General features: G+C 51.4%; 9 protein-coding genes across 12 annotated transcripts; 5 read left to right on the top strand and 4 right to left on the bottom strand.

Annotated features, from left to right (window-relative positions):
• Positions 1-482: 482 nt before the first annotated feature.
• On the bottom strand, positions 483-1,204 carry AAFC00_003563 (uncharacterized protein; the record flags this gene model as incomplete). Its single annotated transcript, XM_069343053.1, has 2 exons — positions 483-919; positions 988-1,204. 2 exons carry the CDS (start codon positions 1,202-1,204, stop codon positions 483-485), a joined length of 654 nt encoding a protein of 217 aa, XP_069200869.1.
• A 2,021-nt stretch (positions 1,205-3,225) lies between these two features.
• On the top strand, positions 3,226-5,766 carry AAFC00_003562 (uncharacterized protein; the record flags this gene model as incomplete). The annotated part of the gene is made up of 1 exon (XM_069343052.1): positions 3,226-5,766. One exon carries the CDS (start codon positions 3,226-3,228, stop codon positions 5,764-5,766), a length of 2,541 nt encoding a protein of 846 aa, XP_069200868.1.
• A 2,239-nt stretch (positions 5,767-8,005) lies between these two features.
• Positions 8,006-9,851, top strand: AAFC00_003561 (uncharacterized protein; the record flags this gene model as incomplete). Its single annotated transcript, XM_069343051.1, has 6 exons — positions 8,006-8,103; positions 8,156-8,189; positions 8,282-8,485; positions 8,587-8,641; positions 8,694-8,924; positions 8,980-9,851. The coding sequence occupies 6 exons, from the start codon at positions 8,006-8,008 to the stop codon at positions 9,849-9,851; spliced, it is 1,494 nt and encodes a 497-aa protein (XP_069200867.1).
• Positions 9,852-10,809: 958 nt separating this feature from the next.
• Positions 10,810-14,171, bottom strand: AAFC00_003560 (uncharacterized protein; the record flags this gene model as incomplete). The annotated part of the gene is made up of 5 exons (XM_069348097.1): positions 10,810-12,026; positions 12,079-12,453; positions 12,507-12,678; positions 12,728-13,512; positions 13,562-14,171. The coding sequence occupies 5 exons, from the start codon at positions 14,169-14,171 to the stop codon at positions 10,810-10,812; spliced, it is 3,159 nt and encodes a 1,052-aa protein (XP_069200866.1).
• Positions 14,172-14,662: 491 nt separating this feature from the next.
• AAFC00_003559 (uncharacterized protein) lies at positions 14,663-15,466 on the bottom strand (the record flags this gene model as incomplete). The annotated part of the gene is made up of 1 exon (XM_069343049.1): positions 14,663-15,466. One exon carries the CDS (start codon positions 15,464-15,466, stop codon positions 14,663-14,665), a length of 804 nt encoding a protein of 267 aa, XP_069200865.1.
• An 829-nt stretch (positions 15,467-16,295) lies between these two features.
• AAFC00_003558 (uncharacterized protein) lies at positions 16,296-17,548 on the top strand (the record flags this gene model as incomplete). 3 transcript variants are annotated; one of them, XM_069348096.1, is made up of 8 exons in its annotated part: positions 16,296-16,328; positions 16,388-16,410; positions 16,466-16,537; positions 16,595-16,727; positions 16,781-16,962; positions 17,019-17,100; positions 17,159-17,465; positions 17,523-17,548. In XM_069348096.1, the coding sequence occupies 8 exons, from the start codon at positions 16,296-16,298 to the stop codon at positions 17,546-17,548; spliced, it is 858 nt and encodes a 285-aa protein (XP_069200863.1). The 3 variants fall into 3 exon arrangements, with proteins under 3 accessions (XP_069200863.1, XP_069200862.1, XP_069200864.1); XM_069343047.1 differs by having other exon boundaries at positions 16,296-16,334; XM_069343048.1 differs by lacking the exons at positions 16,296-16,328; positions 16,388-16,410; positions 16,466-16,537 and having other exon boundaries at positions 16,623-16,727.
• Positions 17,549-18,156: 608 nt separating this feature from the next.
• On the top strand, positions 18,157-19,842 carry AAFC00_003557 (uncharacterized protein; the record flags this gene model as incomplete). Its single annotated transcript, XM_069343046.1, has 4 exons — positions 18,157-18,202; positions 18,386-18,661; positions 18,725-19,011; positions 19,078-19,842. The coding sequence occupies 4 exons, from the start codon at positions 18,157-18,159 to the stop codon at positions 19,840-19,842; spliced, it is 1,374 nt and encodes a 457-aa protein (XP_069200861.1).
• Positions 19,843-20,208: 366 nt separating this feature from the next.
• AAFC00_003556 (uncharacterized protein) lies at positions 20,209-21,995 on the bottom strand (the record flags this gene model as incomplete). Its single annotated transcript, XM_069343045.1, has 7 exons — positions 20,209-20,583; positions 20,639-20,950; positions 21,004-21,088; positions 21,146-21,311; positions 21,368-21,446; positions 21,497-21,648; positions 21,776-21,995. The coding sequence occupies 7 exons, from the start codon at positions 21,993-21,995 to the stop codon at positions 20,209-20,211; spliced, it is 1,389 nt and encodes a 462-aa protein (XP_069200860.1).
• A 660-nt stretch (positions 21,996-22,655) lies between these two features.
• Positions 22,656-23,861, top strand: AAFC00_003555 (uncharacterized protein; the record flags this gene model as incomplete). Of its 2 annotated transcripts, none has more annotated exons than XM_069343044.1 (1): positions 22,656-23,861. In XM_069343044.1, the coding sequence occupies one exon, from the start codon at positions 22,656-22,658 to the stop codon at positions 23,859-23,861; it is 1,206 nt and encodes a 401-aa protein (XP_069200859.1). The 2 variants fall into 2 exon arrangements, with proteins under 2 accessions (XP_069200859.1, XP_069200858.1); XM_069343043.1 differs by having other exon boundaries at positions 22,803-23,861.
• Positions 23,862-24,761: the final 900 nt, after the last annotated feature.

Here is a 24,761-nt window from a genome sequence, read left to right as displayed (position 1 = left end):
ATTTGCAGCATTATTCATCTATATGATTAACGACGACAAGATAATGGCAGGAGGGGAATAGGTGTGATCTAATACAACACACAAGCACCAGTTTAATAATTGCGGATGAGGGAAAGGAGAGGCCACAGATATATTCTGGCGTAATCAAGCATGGGGATTCAATCATCTATGGGGTTTTCTGGGGTCGAGGGAACGGTAGCAAGCATGAACATACGTACACACACCCCTGGTGGACTGCAGATTTGTAGTATCCACATGGCTTTAGTAGTCAGTATACATAGACGAATTGAAATGACAAATACAACATTCTTATATGAACAAAAGTCTATCTGAATCCATTTATTGATTCACAACATCACATGATGACGAACATTTCCTTTGATATGCTCAACACCGATACATATGTGTATATACATGTATATGGAAAAAACATCAGAGTACAGTACTGAACCACAGATCTGAAACTGCCATCCATACCCCACCTAAAGCAGCGCCCCAGCAGCAAGAACAATAGCAACAGCAGCCACGACCCCAGGCCCACGCGCAGTCATCGCAGGCGCAGCAGCACCAGTTTGCGAACTCGGCGTAGCTGACGCAGCAGCAGAAGTGACGGATCCAGCGCCGGAAGAAGTCGCCGCAGCAGCAACCGAAGACGCGGCAGAGGACGAAGCGGCGGAGACTGCGCTGCTGGCCGAGGACACGAGCGATGAGACGCTCGATGCTGCGCTGCCTGTTGCGGAAGTGATTGATGATGATGATGATGATGCTGCGGAGGATGAAGCGGAGGATGCTGCTGAGGAGGCAGATGAGGCGGCGGCGGTGGATGAGGCGCCGCTTGCGCCCGGCGCACAGGTTGCTGCTGTCGGCAGGTTCGCGATGCCTTGGCCTGCGCAGATGGAGTCTGCGAATTGGATTGTGGCTGTGAAGATCAAAATGGTTAGGTTCTGGATATACACAAAGCTTGAGGTAGGAGGGATGGAAACGTACTCTCTTGGTCGGCCTCGCTACACGCTGTGGACACACAGCATGCTAGGTTGGCGATCAGGTCGCTGTTCGAACAGATGCACTTCACGTCGAGTTGTCCGCAGCCTCCAAAGTCGGCGGGCACGCAGCTGCCTGCGCATGAGGGGAGGCCGGGGATGCTCTGGGCTTGGGCGAGCGAGAGAAGACCCGCGAGAGCAAGGATGGTGTTTGAGTACTTCATTCTTGCAGATGCTTGATGTGTTGAGTAGATATGAATGAAGGTCTATGGGGAAAAAAAAAGAAGAGGATACAAGGAAACGAAGGACGATGGAGAAATAGTGATGAAATGGTGGTATGGGAGGGGAGGTAATTTAAGTACTACTCCAAAGTATCGCTACTACTGTACCTCTTGACCTCCTCCTCTTGGGGTACCTACTGACTGAGGCTGTAATATTGACTTTTATATGTTTGCTAGGTGCTGCGGAAACGCCCTCGGGGGGAGAGAAGATGCCACTAACAAGAGCATAGATAGGGTGCACAGAGAGCACCACAAAAGCTTGCTAGCAACTATCTAGACGAGCTGGGACGATAGGAGCATATCGGGCTAGTCGGCCATCGTATAGCTGTGCTCCTGCGAAACGTGAGGAAGCCTTTCTCGCTGTTCTGACTCTGTCCACGAGCTGAACAAACGCCGTTGGGCCAATGGAATGGCGGCACAGGTAGCCACTGCTCAAATGCGCCCTGACCGTTCCAAGCCATGCCCAGCAAGATCTGGCGCCCTCGCCCAGCGCGCGACCGTCACAAAGTCTATGCCAGATGAACCGCGTGGTCCTACTTGTACTGCACAGGCAGATCTCATTTCTCGGGTCAAATGAGCGGCTGTTAGTTGGCCTCAGCTGCGTATTTAGAAACGGTACCACTTCGCGGTCGCAGCCCTCTTTCCGTTTCAAGCGAAAAGAAGGATAATTACTGAACCCGACAAGAAGCTCTACAAGTATAAGGGCTGAAAGGGTTTCCCAAGGCGAAAGTGCAGACAAGAAACGCACAGTCCGGCTTCGGCTTCGCGTGGTCAAGGCTTCATCAACGTTTCTTGGTTTCGCGAACAACACAATATAGAGATCACGGTGCTTCTTGGACTTCTGATTTAGTAGACATGTACAGTATCGTGGCTGAGCGTGCTTCGTAAGGCCCAGTGTAGTGATCTACATTCGTATTGTTGGGTGCGTGCTTTTGTTCGACAAGATTCTTCCAGAATGATACATTCAGTTGGACGATCTGTGTTGACATCAAGAAACCTCGAGATGATTGTTTCTCTCTACAGTACCGGTAGCAGGGATGACCCATGGACGCTCCGCGTCGACGTGAGGTGATGATCATCTACTGCACAAGTGTCCCTCTCCGCCTGCCTTTCTACCTGAGTGGCGAGGTACTGTAGGTAAGGTATGCATCTGATGTCCCCTACAAAGTATGCCTTTCCTCTGTACCAAGGGTCCATCATTGACACCTGACGGGACGTGTACCGGACTGCTAAAAACCGTAATTAGTGTAAATGCAAATCCATCCGATCCATGCATCAGCCCCGTCTCTCACCCCAGACTCACCGTCCCGTGTGGTCCACTGGGTGTCCACTGAGTGCCTCCGCAATTATCGAAACGGCCGATAATAATGGCGGACGGGCTTTGATCTTGATTCGAAGACCCTCTCACCCCTCTTGCGCTCGGCTCACTCCGCACGATACCGTACTGCATGTCTGGTAGAGCTTAGCATCTCCAGATCCAGGTCTCCAGTATCGTACAGACCTTATTTTGTGGTACGGATCACTACCTGATTGCTGAGGCAGATATACACAACATCCCAAGTGATTTTTTTCCGTCTACATACTCAGGACTGGGATTCCGTCCCTGCCGACACTTCTGTCCCGACACACACTTGATAAACTAATCCTTGCACAGCTCAGGCGCGCGCGTGTCTCGTCTCGGTGCAATTGATCGAAACAGGTGCATGGTAGGCAAGAGCTCGGACAAGTGGATCGGCGTCAGGTAGACGGAAGCGTGTAAGGACAGCCGTGAGATCAACCCAAGGGATGTCCTCCTGACCATCTTTCCCTGTCTCTTTTCCTCTCTTATCTCCATCTTTTGTCTTTCTGTCTCTTCTATCCGATTTGCTCGCCTCCGCTTGGCTGCCCGGTTCGAGTCATTCATCCGGCATCGACGTCGACGTCGATATCCATGCTGCACAAAGGCGGCAAGCTTGGCCTCGAGCATGACCCCGAGCTCTGAACGCTCTTCCATCTTCAAAACGCCCTCTGCCTCTCGGCGCATACTATACAAGGTCGCATCTCCCTTTTCTCAAAAGACGCGCAGCATCTCCGAATTCACCGTCAAGGCGCATGATCCGCACAAGCAGTACAGTCCCGGCGAATCCGTCACCGGCGCCGTCGTCGTCAAGGTCGTCAAGCCTTTCCGTCTCACCCACATCTCCGTCTGCCTGCATGGCTTCGTCCAGGTCCACCGGAACCCCGGCCCCCAGAGCGATGCCGTGCGCCGTCCTGCCCATTCACTCGGATCCGCCAGTCGCGGCGCAAGCACACATGGCAAGAAGTCGGGCGAATACTTTGGAAATGGCTTCGCCTCTCTGTTCGAGGACGAGGTCGTCTTGTGTGGCGAGGGCAGACTCGCCGAGGGATCATATCGCTTCGACTTCGAGGTCGCCTTTCCCAAGGACGTCGATCTGCCCAGCAGCATCGAATTCGAGCGCGGCACCATATCCTATCTGATGACCGCCACCCTGACCCGCCCGACCACCATGAACCCCACCATCACCCATGATCAGCGCTTGTTCCTCTGCGAGCGCATCGACATTGCCGACCTCCTGCCTCCCAAATCAAGGACCATCACTCTCGAGCCCGTGACGCGCAAGTCCAAGCCCAGGGGTGTTGCGAGGAACGCGGCGTCCGACAAGCATTCTAGACACCCGAACCATTCACTCTCCGCGCGCACCCGTGAGAGCACCTCATCCTCCAATCCCACCGCAGCGTCGTCGTCTCCCACAGTGCCCGCGCCGCCATCTATCGCGGCATCTGCTTCTGCCTCGGCCGCCACGACATCTGGGGCAGGGGCCGACACTTCTCGCACGCCTTCGTTGAGCGAAGAAGCGAGTTTCGATAGCAGCAGCCTTGGACGGAGATCCGTTTCCGGCTCTCTGCTGCAGTTGCAACGTACCAGCGAGGGCTCGACCAGATCTACCGCCATAAGTCAGACTGCCGACAGAACCATCACTGCCACCGTCGAGTCCCTCAAGGGTGGCTGCTTGAGAGGAGACAGCATCCCTATCAGGGTATCTGTCGCTCACACCAAGCATGTCAAGAGCATGAGCGGGGTCATCATCACGCTATATCGTCTTGCACGCACCGATTTGCACCCGGCTCTTCCTCTAGGCCCCATGACTGATGGCCAGAAACGCAAATACGAAGATTACTATCCCAAGTCTTTGACCGGCCTGGGTGGGTTGTCCCTCTCGGGTGCGGGATCCAGTCATGTCTTTCGCAAAGATCTCGCCCAGACCATTGTCCCGCTGATCGTAGACCCACATACCCTTAAAGCGGAGATCAACGCCAAAGTGACTGTACCCGAGGATGCGTTTCCTACCATCAACACCGTTCCGGGCTCCATGATCAGCTTTCGTTACTACATTGAGGTCGTTCTAGATATTCAGGGCAAGCTAGCTGGAAGCGAGAAATTCCTTTCTCAGAGGAGCACCGCCGCGGCGTACGGTGGTGCCTCGGCCTACGCGCAAGAGTCCACCTTCGTTGCAAATAGCGAGGGAAACAATTCTCTTCACGTTATCCAAGCTCCCAGTATCCTCGACACCGCTCCCATACGTCGCGACAAGAGTGTCGTTACTTCTATGTTCGAGGTTATCGTCGGCACTCTTGACAGCAGGCGGAAGAAAGGGAAAGCGAGGGCCGTATCCCCGCCCAGAGGAGACTATGTAATTGACACATCAAATATGCGTTCCGATGACACGCCAAACCACGACGGTGACCCAACTCGCCCGCAGCAAAACCCTGAAGGACAATCCCATACCTGGAACGGTGAGGACACAGGCGCCGGCGCAGAATGGGCCGACGACTCCTACTGGCAATACCCAAACCGCTACCACTATCCAGAATATTCATACGATAATGCTCATTACCAGTATCCTTATCATACTGGTTATGATCAACAGTACGAGTATTACGATCCTCCGCATATGTATCAGCCTCCAGCCATGGACGGCGAGGAACATCTCTCCGAAAAACAACGCTTGCACCTGGCTGAAGCGCGTTTGATGCCTAGCCAGCCGCCGGCAACCTTGGCTGCTAATGTTTCTGACGATGTTGAATCAGGCCCATCTGCTCCAGTCCTGCTCCTTGGACCTGACGTCTTCGACATCGAACAAGTGGAGTCGCGGTCGTTACAGCCTGTCACACCCATCCTAAGCATGCGCAATCAAGGACGTTCTCCACGGTACGATTACGGTTCCCCACACATCGATTCTTCTACTAGTAGATCAGTGGAGCATGCTCACGCCGGTAGTCGGTCATCACCACTTTCACATAGCGATGATAAGCAGGAGCTACAACGAAGACAATTGCAGCTTAACGCGAGCGCTCCTCCGCAACCGTTGGACTACGCGGATGCTGGCGGTGATTCTGGGCCCTCTGCACCCAATCTTGCAGCTGCAGATGCCGGACTTCCCGACAATGCAGATCATGATCTCGACGATAACGAGGGAGATCCGTTACCGCGATACCATCGTTGAGTTCGTCGCTGTTGGGACTAAGAGACCCGACATATCTACCCCAATAATGTTGCGATGCAATATCCCAGTGAAGCAAGTCGCAATCCTACTAGTCCAAATGGGTCTTGGTCTTGTCACGGAGGCATTCCCTTGACACCAAGACTTGCGGCTCAGAGCTGTGCTCACCGCCCGCAGGTGCAACCTTTTGTACAGCTCGCCATAATACGCCAGACTCCGACAGTTGGAGCAATGGTCCATTCCGCTCCTTGCATTGGTTCACGATCCATTGGTACGTGCTTCGACTGAATCATGTCTTCCAATTCAACGTACAGTTGCATGATCTTGAAGACCTGGTCGGGGTACACTGTACAGAGAAGGACTTTGTTGCAGTCAACCGCGATGAGACTTATCTTGGAGAAAGTCTACACGCCACACGTGACGTCCAATGCAGTCCCGAGCAGATTGCATTCGTTGGCATGTCTCGTGCATTATGGCCGAGAGCAAACATGATGAAAGCTCGGTGTCACAAAAGATACATGCGCCATTCTTCCCAGATTGTATAGCGAAGTCAGGAGTCTACTCCACCGCTACAGGGATGAACGTGTTCTGCTACTGAACATAGTAAAACTGGCTAATTCAAGACGCACACATGCAGCATCACATTAATGCCGACACGGGAGGCTTATTACCGACATCGAAAGTCTGATGCCTTTCAATATTCCACATATGCGACCCCCCTTGTGACCACGCAATGAGCAAAACCCAGCCTCAATGAGCCGCTCGTGGGCCGACAGTGGCTCTATTTGGAGATGACGAAGCTGCACCTCAAGAACACGCCCCTAGCAAGGCAAAGTCTGATTCCGCAAAGTCTCAAACCTTCGTCCGTGGATGTACGTTGACCCACGAGTGTTTCTCGACTTACTCCAATCGTATCACCGTCGGTCTCAATGTATATAATCAAGTGCTCTATGTGTCATCGCAAGCGTTCGTCGCCCGAGCGCTGGATAGTGGGGCAGTGCGACATGCGTGCATTTCTCCCCAAAATGTCTCGTAGAGTCGTAACAGAGTGACAGGACATATTCAATGTATATATTCAGGTATAATTTGCAAGTTGTATGGAGTACAACACATGATCGAGAAGACCAGATACATGATACACGGTGCACATACACTTGGTCTAGGCTGCGCTACCTTCCACGGCTTCAAAATGTACCTGTGCCATCAATCAAGGTACTTCCTCGTCTGCAGTCCTCCCGTATGCGGTATTCCCGTCTATGGTGCATGGCCGGACCGGACGTAGGTGCGCCCCTCGACCCGTTGGCTGCAGACGCTTGCTTCAGCCTCTCGTGAACCGTTCAGCGCGACGTGTGCGCAAGTACAGTGAGATAAGGTACCTCACCAAACCAGATGCAGTCAACATTTGCACCTATCGTCCCACACGCTGTTTGCGCGAGTGTCCCGACCGTACGCACGTTTGTGGTTCTGACTCGTCTCCATGTAGTTCCCTCGGGTCGCCTGTGGTGAGTGAACTCCCAGGTGTCAGGAACAAATTCCAGTTTAGCCGACGGAGTTAACCTCCGGCTCCAATCTGCACTCGTTGAGATGCGCTTGCTACATACAGCGGCCTGTCTATCACTGAGTACAATGCACATGCTCTTCGTCATGCCATTCCCACAAGAAGTGGGCCGAATCTAGTGCATCTGGGTCTCGAAGCCTCGCCAATCGCCAGATGATAATGTACGGCCCCCCTTCAGGCGGATACGCTACCTTTTTGTCGGCGTCGGAGTAGACTCCGGCCACCCCTCACACGATTGTATCTATCCTTCTAACCAGTGCTTTGACCTACTTCCAACGTCATCTTAGCGAGATTCCCATGTTGTCAACGACTCGAATTAGTGGAGACGTGTTCACGTACTATGCCTGATGTTGCCAATCGCCCTTGGACTCCCCAGTCCTGATTGCCGGTCGTACTGTAAAGCTTGCTGTGCAAGCGTGTCTAATACCTCCTGCCTCGCCCTATGACAACAGTGTGTCGAACAGCTATCCATGCACGTGTCACGACTTACACATGGGCAAGGATTGTATTCGCCACGCTCATCCTGGAAAGCTTTCTCAAACCCCCCGAGCATCCTGTGACTAGCAGCGCCATTGGGACCATTGAACCCGATAATATTTCAACTGTCGCTAGAACTCCCTCGCTGCATAAAATAACAGTTCCCGGTCCCCCACTCCTCCAGTCTTGATGACAGGACTAGACATCATGTTGGAGCATTTGGGTCTGACCCAGTATCTCCAAGTGTTCATCGATGAAGGCTTTGACTCGTGGGAGACTTTATGTGACATAACGGAGTCAGACCTGTACAGCCACCGTACTATTTTCTTCGCATCCGTCTGCTGACTAGGTTCCCAGAGATACCCTACATGTTAAACTAGGCCACAGAAGGGTATGTAGATGCGAAACGTGCAACTAGACGATCCTCCACCTCTTCCATTGTTTGCCGAGTCAACGGACACGCATGCTCACATTCCAATGTAGAAACTGCAAAGGGCCATCATTGAAGCCCGAGGACGAACGAGGGACAATGTCACTCTGGGCGCGCCTTCACGACTAGGATCGGGCGAGGAGACATATCGCAGCGATCTCGAAGATGATCACCTTGCGAGGGAGCAGAGATCACGCATCGCGAATAATCTCAGCAACCTCGGTGGTCAGAAGCGGAGATATAGGAGACATCCCAAGGTAAGGGTTATCCCCAGGTGTGCATACCGGACCGAAGCAGAGCCATGTTTTTCTGGGGTCGATTTTCCTACCTGATGCTGACAATTCTGAACTTTGTTCAGCCGGATGAGCATGCTCCAGAGAGACCTCCATCTGCTTATGTGCTGTTCTCCAATCGTAAGTAATTTATGGTCGCTTCTACAATTGCTTAAAGCTCAGAAATCGGCAGAGATGAGAGACGAGCTCAAAGGTCAGGACTTGGGGTTCAGTGAGATCGCTAAGATTGTTGGCGAGCGCTGGCAGAACTCCGCTCCAACTGAGAAGGAACCATGCGAGCGGGAGGCGCAAGCAACGAAGGAGAAGTATGCTGCAGACTTGAAAGAGTACAAAAGGACTACTCACTACGCCGACTATCAGGCATATCTTGCTGACTTCAAGGCAAAACACGGATCACAATCAGGTAAGCTCAACAATCGTGACCTTTATTGCGCCTTGCATTACTGAGACAATCACAGAAAACAAAAGATCGAAAGTCGAGCACAGCAGCTCCATCACAGTCCCAAGCAGCGCTCAGGATAGCGGTGTATTGGCTTGGGTGGCTCAGTCTAGTCCTATCAGTGAAAAACAAGAATCGCCGAATCAATATCAATGGCATAGTCATTACTCTCCAACTATGCAAAGACAGTCATATCCTGGAACAAAACCAGATCTGCAGCTCTCAAGGGACGAATCTTCATCATCGGGCACTTACAGCACACCTTTGACAATACCAACGCCCAGGACAGATAGTTGCACTGGCTCGACAGTATGGAAAGGATTTCCAGCACATACCGTACCGGATCAGCCATGTCACGGATATCCCTCTGCCAATAACCACAACTATGCCATTCCGCACAGCCAATCAGCAACTCGTCTACCACAACCCTCTGACAACGATTATCCACCGTCCGCACCTCAACTTGTTCCCCGAGGAAACAGCGAGCTCCCACCACTACAAAGAGAAGAAATGCAGCCCGATACCGGTACTGGGCATATTCTCGAGCCCGCACCGTGGAGCAGCAGCAACATAACAAGCAATCGCATGCTGCCTCTTCCATCAACCTTGTCTCGCGCCGACTCCAGACTTCAGCAAGCAAGATACGTCAACGAGACCAGAAGCTACATAAACGCCGCGTACGCCGACAGTGGTTCAAAAGCCGCATCGTCGTCGTCCATCGCTACACTACTCGCTGCGGGCAACACGCTCGCGTTGAATTCGCCTAAAGATCACGCTCTGGTGGGGAAAGGAGATGGGAGCGTCGCAAGAGACGACATGATGATGATGGAGCAGGAGCAGGTTCTCATGGGTCCAACAAATACGGAGCCAGCAGAGCAGCGCAACAAGTGAATATATGAGGGCAAGGGACACGGAATGAATGGATTCATGAATTCACGAACGGCGCGTCATAGCGACCCAGCATCTTTAGGTCTGTCGCGGTCTGATGGCGAATATTGAGAAGGATCATCTTCGAGAGTCGAAGGGAACGGAAATTGTACACCTGACCACCATTTTGTCTTCTCATGTGATATGTGGACACAAAGTATATATATCCCCCTCGTTACAGCTTGAGAGAAGTACAGGGATGACAGGACTAGCAGAACACAAAATGCAAGCAAATAAGCGAAATCAAGCAAGCCAAGTTGAATTAAACAAAGAAATACACGCAACTCACTTCCTTCCATGAACATAAAAAAAGGAAACATCAGGCAAGAATCAACTCAAGACACCTCACGGTGTTCCTTCTTCCTCATACCGAGGTTCTGCTCTGTGTTACTCTATTAGCGTGTTGCACCATCAAGAGTGTATGGTAAGATACACAGCAGTAAATATACAATACAGCTGTTTTACTCAAACCACTATCCAGGAGAAGTAAGGACCATTGCGTACGAAGATACATAAATACACGAAGAGGACAGGGTCTCACTCGCACCGTGAGCGAATGTTATCTTCTTGTTCCTCAAACCTAGCTTCGAAAGTGTGATGTTGTGAATTGGCTATCAATGCATCTCGACGAAGATGATGTCAATAAGACGTCCTATTCATGGTCTACCAGGTCGTTTCATTTGATAATCGACGTATCGAATCATTCTTCTTCCTCTGCGCTTGCACATAAATTGGCCTTGATCGGTATCGAGTCCACTTGCACTGCTGACAACACCTGCACGCATACACGGTTCCCGATTGACCACACATGTTACAGAAGTTCTTTCCTCGGGTTTTAATTATAAAGTCCACTGCTGCGCGACTCTTTTGTCTATGACTACCTACCAGTCGTTCATACAGACGAAAACCAATTCTCTTCAACTCACGAGAAGTTGAAATCGTCGTCGCCCATATCGCCCATGTCGCCCATGTCCAACCCGGCAAAGATGTCGTCTTCGGCGTTCTGAGCCGAGTTGTTGTTGCCGTTCTGCGCGTTATTGTTCTGCGAGCCGGCAGCGCCCGTCATATCAAAGTCGAGGTCTTGACCGGGGTCAAAGAGATGGGCCGAGAGGTCGACAGGGACAGCGTTGTGGTGGTCGTTGATGTCGACGCCGCCTAGACCTGCTGCCGCGGCTCTGGAGAGGTCGAGAGAGCCGCCTAGGTTGGCGAATGCGGATGGGTCGTTGTCCTGGTGCATGCTTTCCGTGGGTTGTGCTTGTTGCTGCTGCTGCATATTCATGCCGTCGGCGGTCATGTCGGCCCCGTTCATGTCCATGTCTTGCATGAGATCTTGGGAGTCGAGATTTGCCATGGGCATGGCGATCTGGTTGATTGGTGCTACGGCGGATTGAGCATCTACTCGTCGACCTAGCCGGATCAGAGTCTCGACGTATTCGGTTTGCATGCTTAAAAGTTCTTTTGGTGCCTCGAGCTTGTGTCTCAGTGCCTGGCGCAGGGTGCGGCGGTGATGTGACGTTAGTGCTGTATTGTCTTCGAACGGAAGCATTGTGTTCCCTTGATCATGCGAAGGCGCGCAAACAAGTGCGGTGGCGACTTCAAGTGCAGCGGAGCCAAACCCGATCTGTGTTTGTGCTTTCACTTCCTCGATGATGACTTCCAAGACTTCGTCGGCTCCAAGAGACTCGATGGCCACGAGTATCATTCGATGTGTGTAGCTTGGTGGCACGGGACTGATTGATGACTGACTTGACCACCGTACCAAGTTTCCGATGACATCTTTAATTGATTGTCGAAGCCCTCCACCTGGTGTTGAAGTCCATTGAGTTATCTCGGCGATACTGCCTCCGGTGGACCGCTGGCTGTGTGAATGAGCTTTGAGCGCCTCTATCAGTAAAGCGATCTCTTTGCGATTCGGCACTCGACGGTCCAGTTCACGCAGTGACCGTTCAAGTGGAGCTGCTACCATCGCAATGATTGTCTGGTGCATGGCCTGCGCGTCACCAGAAATGGACGTCGGCCGCAACAATTTATGTAAAACATCGATGAGAACGTCGGCATCACCGTGGTCTTCCCATGAATGTTTGGTCAGCCATCTGAGCCCTCCGATCAGTGCTGGTAGGAGGAAAGGCTCAAGCAGGACTGCAGGTGTGTCAGTTATCCAGGGCGTGAAACAAAACCAAGAGCTTCTTACATTCTAGTCCGCCCTTCAATGTATTGAGCGCAAGGTATCCTGCCCTGCAGCCTTGTATACTTTGCTCCAGTAAAGTAGGCACAAGCAGATAAAAAGCCTGAGGTGGACAATGTGACATAGTCTCATCGCTTATGCCGTTCGTTTCGCCATGCTCATCGGTTGCATATAGACCCTGCATCCACTTGGACAAATGCTTATTCTGTTCCTGTGTCATCTTGCTGGTCGGGATGCTATCGGACATCTGTGCTAGTAGTTGAATGACAAAATTGTCCCTTGTCAAACCTAGGTCTGGACCCGACAGCTGATAGCGATGGATCGTGGCCAATACTAGCAGAAGAATAGAAGCAAATTCTTCGTAGGGTGGTTGAAACTCGCCTGTATCTAGCGTTAGCCGGTATGTTAGAACATGCGGATTCGAAAAGTCATACTCTGATCTTCGTCGTGAGACCACTCATGCAGAGTTCGGCAAAGGGGTTGTAGTATATCCAAAGGCTGAGCGTACTGAAAGATGACATCGAGCAGAGACAAGCGCCTAGTTATTGCGTTGCAAACGGTCCTTAGTGACATAGTCTCCTTCATGTTGCACAAATGCTGCACTGTCTGATCCACTTGTTAGATTCATGACGCAAAGGCAACGAATAATGCTCACCTCGATTAATGCCCCAGATATGGCTCCAGCGTTGCCGCCCATTGCATCAAGCTCGCGAACCAGCTGATCAACACGATGTACATTAGATACACACTGAGCAGCAAGGCCCTCTTTCGTGTACTTCACTGAGCGGGCATTGTGCGCGGATCCCGGTTCCCCTGTGATGCTTGAGAAGAGAGAATCTGTGCCTAGCTGATGCATAACACAAGCATGCAAAAATTCTTGACGACTGCCTCTCAGCGCCTCGTTAATCCCATCATTCTCGGAAGATAACGGTGGGTAAGGATGCACGTCTATGCGTCCCATAGCCGTCTGGATACATATCTGACTACCAGAGGCAGGAAAGAGAGAGGCAGACAATGATGTAAGCAGCAAGGGCAGCTTGTTAGCGATAAATGAGCGGTAGCAGAGGAGAACTTGAACAGGTTCATTGCGGTGGAGAGCGTTCGCAAATGCATCAAAAGAGGACACAATAAGATCCATCATAAGTGACTGGGTGTCACTTTGGTATTTCGAATGCATATAGCTCAGGAAAGTAAGATCATCAGTGAGAGGTCTTGCGCACAATGCGGCATTGAGATATATGTAGATATCTGTGCGGGAGATGCTGACAGGTAGATCTTCTACAGCCGTGGCAATCTCAGACATGGAAAAGTCGGGTGTCCCATTTGCAAATGGAGGAGTCCTCGCAATCATTTGCAATCTAGCAGGAATCTGTGATGAGCTCCATTGCGAGAGAAGGGCAGCGAAATTGTTCAGAGCGAATGCCATTTTCTCGTTGATATCTGAGTCGATTAGCAGTGGACATGGATCGTCAATAGTGGCGATATTCACCTCGAAATCGCGGATTCGACATATCGTTCCTGGCGATCTGGTTGGCGAACAATGACATAGCAAAAGTAGCAATTATTTCGAGTGCCGAGACAACAGATAGATCTGGAGCTCGTAGTCCTTCGGACTGAACCTGGAGCAAGGTTTCATGGTAGTTACATGCTGTCAGCCATTCAGCAAGGGCTCGAGCTCCCCTGCGCGATTCCTGAGCAGTCCTTGGCTGCTTCCCATTGACAGTGAGCCGTAACAACAAGGCGAACACACTTTCGATGAGAAGCAGGTCATACGCGCTTGGATCATTTTGGTCGACCGAATTATTGCTGGCATACCGTGTCTGAGCCAGCAAGGCTATTAATACGTCGCATATCTCGACGCCTGTAACCTTTAACACCTCATCCAAGTAAGCAGGTACAAGGGGATCCACGCCACTGCTTAGGCGTGCGCCTGAAGTAAGGATGAGTGATACAATGACCGCGCCTGGAAGATGCGCTTTATGCCATAGTTCCGCGAAGGCATCAGTCAGCTGATCAGCTCGTATTCGTCGTCGAAAGGCCACGGTGATAAGGGATGTCCATTGCTTCTTCGCATCTTCTATTTGCACCGGGGCGCCCATAATGACAGTGAAATAGCGACTACGGCGATCGCTTCAGTGCATAGCGCGAAAAGTCTGACTACGACCTGAGGTACGGCACTTCAGTATGTGACAGCAAGACTGTATCGAGATGTTTGACGACGTTGGTGTCTTGGGGAATCGGATATATATATATGCAAACACTCTGGGAGTGATTGACTAGATGCTTAGATATCTGATGGTAGGTAAGCGTGCTTGGCGGATACGAAGAGAAGTTACGCGTAGAGGATCGGTCTTGGCAAGATCGCTAGACATCAAAGTAAGGTACACATTTACCTTAAGGACTCGAATACAATGTCCAGCAATGTTCAGAGTCAAGTCAGAGAGAGATGGACAGCTTGTAATAGGGAGTATCAGCCACGTTTGTTCACGGAAGTGGTTGCGAGAAGAAGCAAATTTTGTTCAATTGTATCGTGAAAAATCGTAGTGAAATCCTCCAAAAGTAGTCCTGAACGTGAATGCTAATGCAAGTACTAATAGCTATCAGGTAGATGTGAATCAAAAGTATTCGAGGCCCATGCAGACCCCGCTGCTGACCTGCCACCTGCACCTCTGGCAGCACCTTCGGCTCTCCTTTCGTTGGTAAGAGGATCTCGGGGCCCGATTTCCCAGTCCTCCATAGCTAGCCATGAGCTCCAGCTCTCCTCTGCAGCGTCAAGCTCCTCCGCCCGTACTTGCTGGAGTGGCTTGAGGAATGGCACAGTCTGTTCGGCATCCATGTCATATTGTCTTTTGCATGATCTCCAACCACCATGTTTCGCAGCGAAGAGGTAGTTCCGCCGTTCGCAGTCCTGCAAAGCAACAACACCGGCTTGATATGCATCGCCGAAGAAGCCATGGAGTATACCGGGCTTGTCGAAGCCGGTGACAACGAGACGGCGGATATATGGTACCAGAGAGACAAATGCGGGTGTTGGCTGAGTAGCGCTGGGAGGACCACGTGTTGAAGGCGACGGAGTCGGACGCGGCCATTGGCCTGCATTATAGGACGAATATGATAGATTGCTAGGTTGCGAACCGGGCGCCGATGAGTGCACAGGATTTACGGTCCATTGAAATGGCAAGCGGATGTTGACCAACGCGCACAGAGCCTGCGTTCCCGGCTCGTGCTGGGCATGATCGAGAAAATACCGTTGACACGATTCGTATGCAGGATACCACTCAAGAATGTCGAAGTCAGAGGATATGGAAGGGCGAGGTGCTCGGGACGGGTTGGGAGCTTGCTGGAAGTGTGAGCTGGACGCTTGAGGGTACGCGCCACTGTTGGCGTATGACATGGTGCTTATTGTCTGACAAACAGACGGACGGAATAAAGCCTAGGGGGTACCTCGCATAATTTGGAGTGTCAATGGCAAGGACTGGCGCTATACTGCATGTACCATACGCAGCGAAAGGAACGGCAAACCCCAAGCTCTTTGTCCTAAGCGATGAGTCCTCTCGCGTATAATTATGCACCAAACCAATCTTTGGAGGCTTCAGGGCACGCGATGGGGAATCAAGTCTCCATAAGGCCAAGATGTATGTGACAGAGTATGCATCGTGTCGTATACAAGTAAAACCGAGCAGATGAGCTCTTGATTGATCGAAGGAAGAAGTCGATGATGAGATGGCTGGTAAACCTTGGACCCTGGTACCATCTCAACCGACAGTACTGTAACTTACCTCAATTGCAGGGCAAACCTGGGCGGGCACTGCATGTAGAGGACTGTTATCGTCTCGGGGTTGCTTTAACTTATCACTGACACTAGGAAATGTTTGCTTCCACGTAGAAAGCAATTTACAAACACAAGTGTGAGCAGACTGGTCCGGTGTGGTTCCTTTGCACAAGAGAGACAGGATCTACATGTGAGGTAATCCAGTGTCCATAATGATAAATTGTCCCGAGTAGATAGGCACGTCATACAGTCGTATTTTTACCATATCACATCTGACCGAGTACCGAAGTACTTATCATTGCGATAGATGCAGCTTGCATTCTGCTCGAGTGCTCTGTATATTTTACACTACTGTGACTTTGACAGGTAGGACACATCCATTGCGGACCCAAGCTACCTCGACAGCATCTAAGGAGTAACCTGCCTCACTGATTACTGCAGATATAACGTAATGTCTCAAAAGACCTATTCCCTGGCTACTATAGTCAAGGCAAGTCATTGAAGAAGTCGTAGGATTGGTAGACTGCTGACCAGACCCGACAGCTGAACAATGGCTTGACCATGCCGTGCGTACTGGTAATTGGCGAAGACGGTCGAAGACTGACTAATTGTTCCTGGTAGCGGTATCCATCTAGGCGTGTATCTGACATCTGGAAACGAAACATACAAGGCGGTTCAATGGGCCCTCGAAAGGCAAGCTAGATCATAGACGTTCGAAGCGATGCTGTATTGGCTAATCTTCGTTGACAGTGGCTATCGAGGATTTGATTCGGCGCAGATGTATCACAATGAGCGCGATACAGGAAACGCCATCACCGACTTTCTCAAGTCTCCAAAGAACACGTCAAAGCTTTCACGAGAGGACATTCACTACACATCCAAGGTATAAGATCACTGCGCACATATGATTTCTACTCAGCTCACCCGATATACAAGCTTGCCAGTAACTCTGATTATGAGACGGCGCGCAAGAGCATCAAGAAAAGCGTCAGAGAATGCGGTCTTGGATACATAGATCTTTTCTTACTGCATTCGCCCTATGGAGGCAAACGAGCCAGACTCGAAAGTTGGCGAGCTGTAGAAGACGCCGTTGAAGCAGGAGAGGTCAAGATTGGCGGGTATGTTGGAGACCATTGCTTGAAAAGGTGAAGGTGTCCTGCTTAACTATCGATAGGGTGAGCAACTATGGCGTCAAGCATCTGAAGGAGCTCTTGGAGTCCAAGCCACGCCTCTTGCCTGCAGTCAACCAGATTGAAGTAAGTACAACTATGGCAGCATTCAATTATTTGATTGCGTTTCACTGATTCGCGCTAGGTACACCCATTCAACACGCGAACCGAGATCACCTCTTTTTGCCAGCAGAACGGGATCATGGTCGAGTCATATGCCCCACTAGCTCGGGCTTTAAGGATGAAGCATCCCGTAATTGTCGACCTGAGCCGGAAATATCAATGTACTCCTGCGCAGCTCATGGTGACATGGAACTGCCAGCATGGTTTTGTTCCGCTGCCCAAGTCTACGAAGAAGGAGCGCATTGCGGAGAATGCTGACATTTCTCGAATCACCATCGAGGAGAGTGACATGAAGACCCTAGATGGACTGGACGAATATCTTGTGACAGGTATGTTCGGACCTCCCGTCCCCTCCAATGATAAGCTTCCGTAACTGACGAATCCAGACTGGGATCCTGTCGACGCGCCCTAGGTTGTATGACCAAACGATGCATGTCATAAGCTTTACCATCAACATCACTAGGTTCCAAAAGGCAATCCTGGCGAGTGTATTGCCCGACCACTTTACGGTTTTCGAAGAGGCCTGTACATAGAAGGTTTGCCAGGTATGCACTTCCAACAGTGGCATTCTTGGCAATATGAAACTCTTATATGAATTCAGCGGTCATACTTAGTGACAATGCCTATCGGCGTCCAGCGCCGTGTCTCTTATCGTGCATATGTTCCACCGCCCACGCCACTTTCCGTGGAAGTGGGCGACTTTGGTAGAAGGCGGGGTCGAGCCGAAATCGGCCGTAGCTTATAAGTCTATCAGGCAATTCAAAGTGGTAGTGGGGGCGACAGTCTACAGCGGTCGAGAGCGGGTCTGGAAACACATGCTTGCAACGGCACACGCTATAACAACTCACTCCTGTATCGGGAGGGAACTCCAAGGGTCCGCGCGCACTGTGGATGCTTTTTCTTAAGATGCTTCAGTGCTGCTTCCTCAACCACTGCCACCCTCTTCACCTCCACTCGAGACACCCCATCCCTCCTTCACTTTAGATCTCTAGTCAATTGTTGCTCTATCAATCCACCAACATGTCTAACCTTCCTTCCGAGCCCGAGTTCGAGCAGGCCTACAAGGGTAAGTCATTTTTTTTTGTTTGTTGCTTCCGTGCATGGATGCAGTGTGATGTCAGGCACGACGGCGGCATGATTTGATCAGATCACAACCATGTCGCAGAGGTTAAGTTGCATGATACGCACGAGAGCGACAAATGAAACAAAATCAATCACAAACAAAGCTGACCTTTCGTTCTTTCATCAGAGCTTGCCTCCACTCTCGAGAACAGCTCTCTCTTCGAGAAGAACCCCGAGTACAAGAAGGCCCTCCAGATCGCCGCCATCCCTGAGCGCGTCATCCAGTTCCGTGTTGTCTGGGAGAACGACAAGGGCGAGGTCCAGGTCAACCGTGGTTTCCGTGTTCAGTACAACTCTGCCCTTGGCCCCTACAAGGGTGGTCTCCGTCTTCACCCCACTGTCAACCTCAGTGTCCTGAAGTTCCTGGGTTTCGAGCAGGTCTTCAAGAATGCTCTCACCGGCCGTAAGTTGGATGCACATGCTGCGCGCTGCCGATGAATCAATCAAGCTAATCATCCACTTGCAGTCAACATGGGTGGTGGCAAGGGTGGTGCCGACTTCGACCCCAAGGGCAAGTCCGACAACGAGATCCGCAGATTCTGCGTTTCTTTCATGCGCGAGCTGAACAAGCACATTGGCGCTGACACTGACGTCCCCGCTGGTGATATTGGTGTCGGTGGTCGTGAGGTCGGTTACCTCTTCGGTACCTACCGCGCCGAGAAGAACAAGTGGGAGGGTGTCCTCACCGGCAAGGGTGGCAGCTGGGGTGGTTCCCTCATCAGACCCGAGGCCACTGGTTACGGTCTTGTCTACGTGAGTTGCGAGAGAAACTTGATCTCCCTCTTGGGAAGTCTCTTCTAACCATACCGTCATCCACAGTACGTCCAGCACATGATCCAGTACGCATCTGGCGGCAAGGAGTCCTTCGCCGGCAAGCGTGTCACCATCTCCGGATCCGGCAACGTCGCACAATACGCCGCCCTCAAGGTTATAGAGCTCGGCGGTACCGTCGTCTCCCTCTCCGACTCCAAGGGTGCTCTCATCGCCACCGACGAGAAGGGTATCACTCCTGAGCTCATCGACGTCATCGCCGACCTCAAGCTTCAGCGCAAGCAGCTCACCGAGCTCGCCTCCAGCTCCGAGTACGGAAACAAGTTCAAGTGGATCGAGGGTGCCCGCCCCTGGAAGCACTGCGGCAACGTCGACGTCGCCCTCCCCTCCGCAACCCAGAACGAGGTCTCTGGCGACGAGGCCGAGGCCCTCATCGCCGCCGGCACCAAGTTCGTCGCCGAGGGCTCCAACATGGGTTGCACCCAGGAGGCCATCGACATCTTCGAGAAGACCAGAAAGGAGAAGAAGAACCAGGCCGTGTGGTACGCACCCGGCAAGGCCGCCAACGCCGGCGGTGTCGCCGTCTCCGGCCTCGAGATGGCTCAGAACTCGCAGCGCATCAAGTGGACTTCCGAGGAGGTCGACCAGAAGCTCAAGGACATCATGAAGAACTGCTTCGAGAACGGCCTCGAGACCGCAAAGGAGTACGTCACTCCCGCCGAGGGCGAGTTCCCCTCCCTCGTCGCCGGAAGCAACATTGCTGGCTTCAAGAAGGTCGCCGCCGCCATGCACGACCAGGGTGACTGGTGGTAAGCGTTGCGCGCTTGCGTCGCTTACAGCTGCTCGCCTCTCTTGACCGACACAAAAAGGATGTATGGATCAGGAGGGGCTTTCAGCTATGTGATTCGTAAATAAATTGAATGATAATGATATCCCAAGTCGAAACTACTTATGTTCATTGTCTCCTGTTCGTGATCTGTGTTATAGGCTACATCCAAGCTGTACACATACTGTGGAGCTCAACAGCTGGGTGGACATCTCTGAATGTGAATTGCATTTATGAACAATAATGCATATGGGCACATGGTATGTCAAAGCAGCTAGAATATCCTCTTAACCTCAATTTGTCCAACCAATCCACCTCTACATAAGGAAACACTAAAACAACCCTGCAGCTCATCAGATAGTCGGCCACCGAGCCTTGACCTGCTCGGTGAGCCCAGCACGCGCAACGACATCTTTGGCTCTGCCGGCAGCCTCCTTACAAATATCAGTCTCATCCATGGTGACGAGCTTCCCGCCCTCGACGACGACCTTGCCGTTCACGACAACCATCTCGACGTCTCTGCCCGTCGCACTGTACACGACAGCACTCACGGCGCTGTGCCACGGCTGCAGATGAACCGCTCTGAAGTCAATCACTGCAAAGTCTGCCTTTTTGCCGACTTCGAGACTGCCAATCGAGTCCGCCAGACCGAGCGCTTTGGCGCCGTTGATCGTGGCCATTTCTAGCACTGTCTCGGCGGGCACTGCGGTGGGATTCATTTGTGTGACCTGGTGGAATGGTTAGTTGTTGCTATTGCGCCGAGATGAAAGGAAGAGGACCGACCTTGTGCAAGATGCCCGCGAGGCGCATCTCCTGCATCATGTCGCAGGTGTTGTTGCACGGAGCTCCGTCGGTGCCTAGGGAAACGGAGACATTGGACTTGAGTAGATCGGGTACCCTACAGATGCCAGAGGCGAGTTTGCAATTGCTGCTGGGACAATGCACGACATGCGTGCCGGTCTCGGCCAGTGTCTGTATGTCGGAGTTGTCGAGCTGTGTCATGTGCACGAGCACGGTTTTGGGCCCAAGGAGATCGACTGATGAGCAGTAGGACATTGGTGTATGATTGACAGAGGCAAAAAACGTCCTGTCAGCCTTTGAGAAAAAGAGTTAATTGGGACGTGGAAAGGACAGGAGCACAAATGTACCTTGACTTCTGCACAGTGCATGGTGATTGGAATGTTCTTGTCCTTTGACAAAGCAGACATTTCCCGATAGAGTGCATCAGAGACACTAAACGACCCCTCTTAGATGTGCCAGGAACAAGGCTGTTGTTGCACATTTACTCACCCGCCTGGTGTCCTGGCCCCAAACCAGACTCGGATGCGGTCGTCAGCTTTGCCATTCCACTTCTCGTGCATCTTGACAGCACCGAGAAGGGAGATCTCGCGGTTCTCGATCAATCCTGGATGCATCGCCCATGCCGGATCATTGGCGTACGTTGCAATGTCCATGACTGGTAGGAATCTTAGCTTATGCTCGTGTATCAAAATCCCTTGAAATTGACCCTACCGATCTTTCCAAGGCATCCTCTGATGCCGCTCTCATCGACAGCTTTGCAGAGACCGTCGAAGCCGTAGCGATCCGCAAACTGAATACATTAGCTACGCTCGTGGACTGCCCTTTTCATACATCACTTACCATGCTTTCAAGAAAGCAAGTCGTGCCTGACTTGAGCATCTCCGCTATGCTCAACCTGGCAGCTGCATACCCATCTTGGGCGGTGAAATTACCCTGCAGCACCCAGATGCGATCACACAGCCAGGAAACCAGCTCCAGATCATCAGCGGTACCTAACACACAAATCAATGGTTTCACGCCACTGAACATAGATGACCAGAGGTCTTGAGAATAGAAAAGACACAGAACAGTCTTTGGTGATAAGATCGCGAAACAACTTCCCTCTTCGTTGTTACTTACCTCTCAACAGAGTCTGGGCTGTGTGCATGTGGGTGTTGATGAGCCCAGGGATAACGATGCGACCTTCGAGGTCGTAACGCTCTTCCTCTGCATACTCGTGCACTAGACTACTCGACTTGCCAATGGCAGCTATAGTTGACCCGCGTACGAGGATAGCTCCATCCTCGATGATTTCACGAGCTCGGCTCACGGTAATGATGGTAGCGTGTAGGTACAGCATTTTGTAGATTCAATTGAGAATTGTAAAGAGCGATCAGCAATACGATTGCATACCAGGAGGGCTCCTCGTTTACTTTAATGCTATTATACCACATGTGTAGGCGGAGGTCAGGTCCAGAAGGCTATCGGCGAGCTCCGTGGTTGCAGCTATGAAGCTGGCCGGCCGCCCACGACGTCCATGATAAGCTACAAGGCCGTCGGGGGCCTTCGCGTTGTAAGTTATAAGACCGAAGTATACCTCGACTTTGACTTATGCCGATACCCGTGTCTGTAAGTTTGCTCTGTTGTTAAAGATGTAGTACATGCAGTACAGTGATACAGGTGCATAATAGAGTAAGGAGAATTCGAAGGGCGGTGGCAGTCAGCTCTACAGGTAAGGTAGGAATACCTTATACTTGCCGTAAGGCCATGGCCCGTGGCCTCGGCAATTCCTGGCAATGTCGTCGACCACGTGTGGGGAAACGACCTCACGACATGTGGAGCTGTAGTAGGATTGAGGCACTTCATTATTGTATCAATGATCTGCTAACATCACGATATGGACATGGAACCTGCAGGATATGCATGTTGAAAACGCAATGAAGTTGAGGTGCTTGGTCTCTGCTTGAATATGTATCGAATGGACGGATGGACATAAGAGTCTGAAGCTTCAAACACTACAATGAACTGTCTCAAAGCAGAACTACCGATCATGTTACGGCCAGCATCTAACCAATGGAAGAATGCATTGCGTCGCTACACTACAGCTACGAGGTCCCGGCCTAAAACAGCTTTATTCTTTCCTGGACAAGGTACACAGAGAGTCGGTATGACAACTGAGTGGCTCGAGGCGTTTCCTAGGACAGTGAAGCCTATCCTGGAGCAGATAGACGACACGCTTAAGATGCCTCTCACTCGAATCATTGCCGAGGGGCCAAACTCAAGTCTGACTGCCACCGAAAATGCGCAGCCGGCTATATTATGTACTTCAATCATGATTCTACGAGTCTTGGAGCGGGAGTTCGACTTTGAGACTGCAGACAGGGTCGATATCACTCTCGGCCATTCCCTAGGAGAATTTGCTGCGCTCGTGGCCGGGCAATACATTCAGGAAGATGATGCACTGCGGCTTGCACGGCGTCGTGCAGAGTCTATGGCACAGTGTAGTCAGGAAGCTCGCGCTGAATTTGGTGGCGAGGTCGGCATGGTCGCTTTAGTCTGCGAGCCAGAGCAGCGAGAGGGAATGGTCAACGCCATCTACGAGTTCCTAGATGTGTCTTCGTCAGGTTCCAAAGCCGACTCGAGCAAGGACTATGATCTACCTTCTGTGCAGCAGGTATCGATCGCCAACGTCAACAGCAAGAACCAGATCGTCTTGAGCGGAAGCATAGAGCGCATCAAGACTCTGCTGACTCACATCTCACAATTCGATGGTCATAACCCAAGGACTGTGCGACTAAAAGCGGACAGCCCGTTTCATAGTCCCCTTATGAAGCCTGCTACTGGGGTGATGAGGAGATTACTCTCTATGCCCTCAAAGTCAGGAAAGGATATTGTTACATTCCCTGGCATCGTGCCCTGCGTCAGCAATGTCACAGCTCGACCATTCGCGAGCAAACATGAGGTCGAGGACCTCCTAGCACGCCAGTGCGCGGAAACGGTGCAATGGCATGAGAGTATACTATATCTGCACCGACAGGAGAAAGTAAGAAGGTGGGTGGGGATAGGGCCCGGTAAGGTTGGTCGTAACTTGGTAGGAAAGGAAGTAGGGATGAAGGGCGCTGTCAAGGGCGGGGGAGTATGGGGGATTGCATCACCACGCGAGGTTGAGGAGGTCTTGGTAGCCCTTGATGAAACCGAACACTTTGATGAGAATGAGGATGAATGAGTTAGATCGCAGCCGAACGAAACCCCGACTACACGACTCGATGGACTATTGGGGTCGGGATCTCTTTCATTGCATCATGGATCAAGGAGGTTTGCAGAAGCCCTCAAGAGATCAACGCATAACATATTTACCGGTATTATGTAGGGAGTAAACTTAAGGTTCTCACTTCAAAGTAGCGTGCACATCACTGATGAAAATTCCAGAGATATTCCTGGCCAATAATGCGAAAAGATATCAGAGTCGGGTGTCTCAGACCAATCATATTAATTCACGTGATTGAAGAGATAGGCGCCCCTTTGTCGTCCATGTCGGCTCCTGTTCCACAGAGGCTAGAGCGATCCATAATCGTATCCCTCTTGTGGGCTGCTGGGGCATTAGACCTGATTGACGTTTTTTTCGGACGCATCTGATGTAAGTCAGCATCTCGGTTCAGTAAGAAGGGAAAGAGAAATGTTGTGATGTGGGTGAGTGTCTCAGATCTGTTTGATTCCAATAGACATCATTTCGTCGCTTCGACAAGATGCATGGACAAGCAGTACAACACAGTTGCCGAGGGTTTGCAATCCAACAGGCTCTGATTCCTATGGACACTAGCAAGTCCACAAGGGACTGCAAGCGTGCTATGGACATGTGCGCTGGCGCCGTTGATCGCGTGCCATGAAGAGAGGGACTGCACGATTCCATTGCAAGCACTAAGTGAATGATATTCCATGTACTCCAGAGCCTACCTGCTGATCTACGTATAGTATGAGGAGCATTCGGAAATGAAGTCTTCGTAAGAAGTAGTAGAGCTGACAGGGAACGTCTGGAAGTAACCGCAAGGCTATGCACCATGCTATTGCCCGGAGTGCATGTTAGACGAAACGACGGTCTGACCTTTTACCTTGAGATCATCATAGA

The sequence above is a fragment of the Neodothiora populina genome, assembly GCF_041146345.1.
Source record: "Neodothiora populina strain CPC 39397 chromosome Unknown canker_contig_16, whole genome shotgun sequence".
In the NCBI taxonomy this organism is placed as follows: domain Eukaryota; kingdom Fungi; phylum Ascomycota; class Dothideomycetes; order Dothideales; family Dothioraceae; genus Neodothiora; species Neodothiora populina.
The sequence above is the reverse complement of the archived record's forward strand: the minus strand, read 5'-3'. Positions and strand labels throughout refer to the sequence as shown.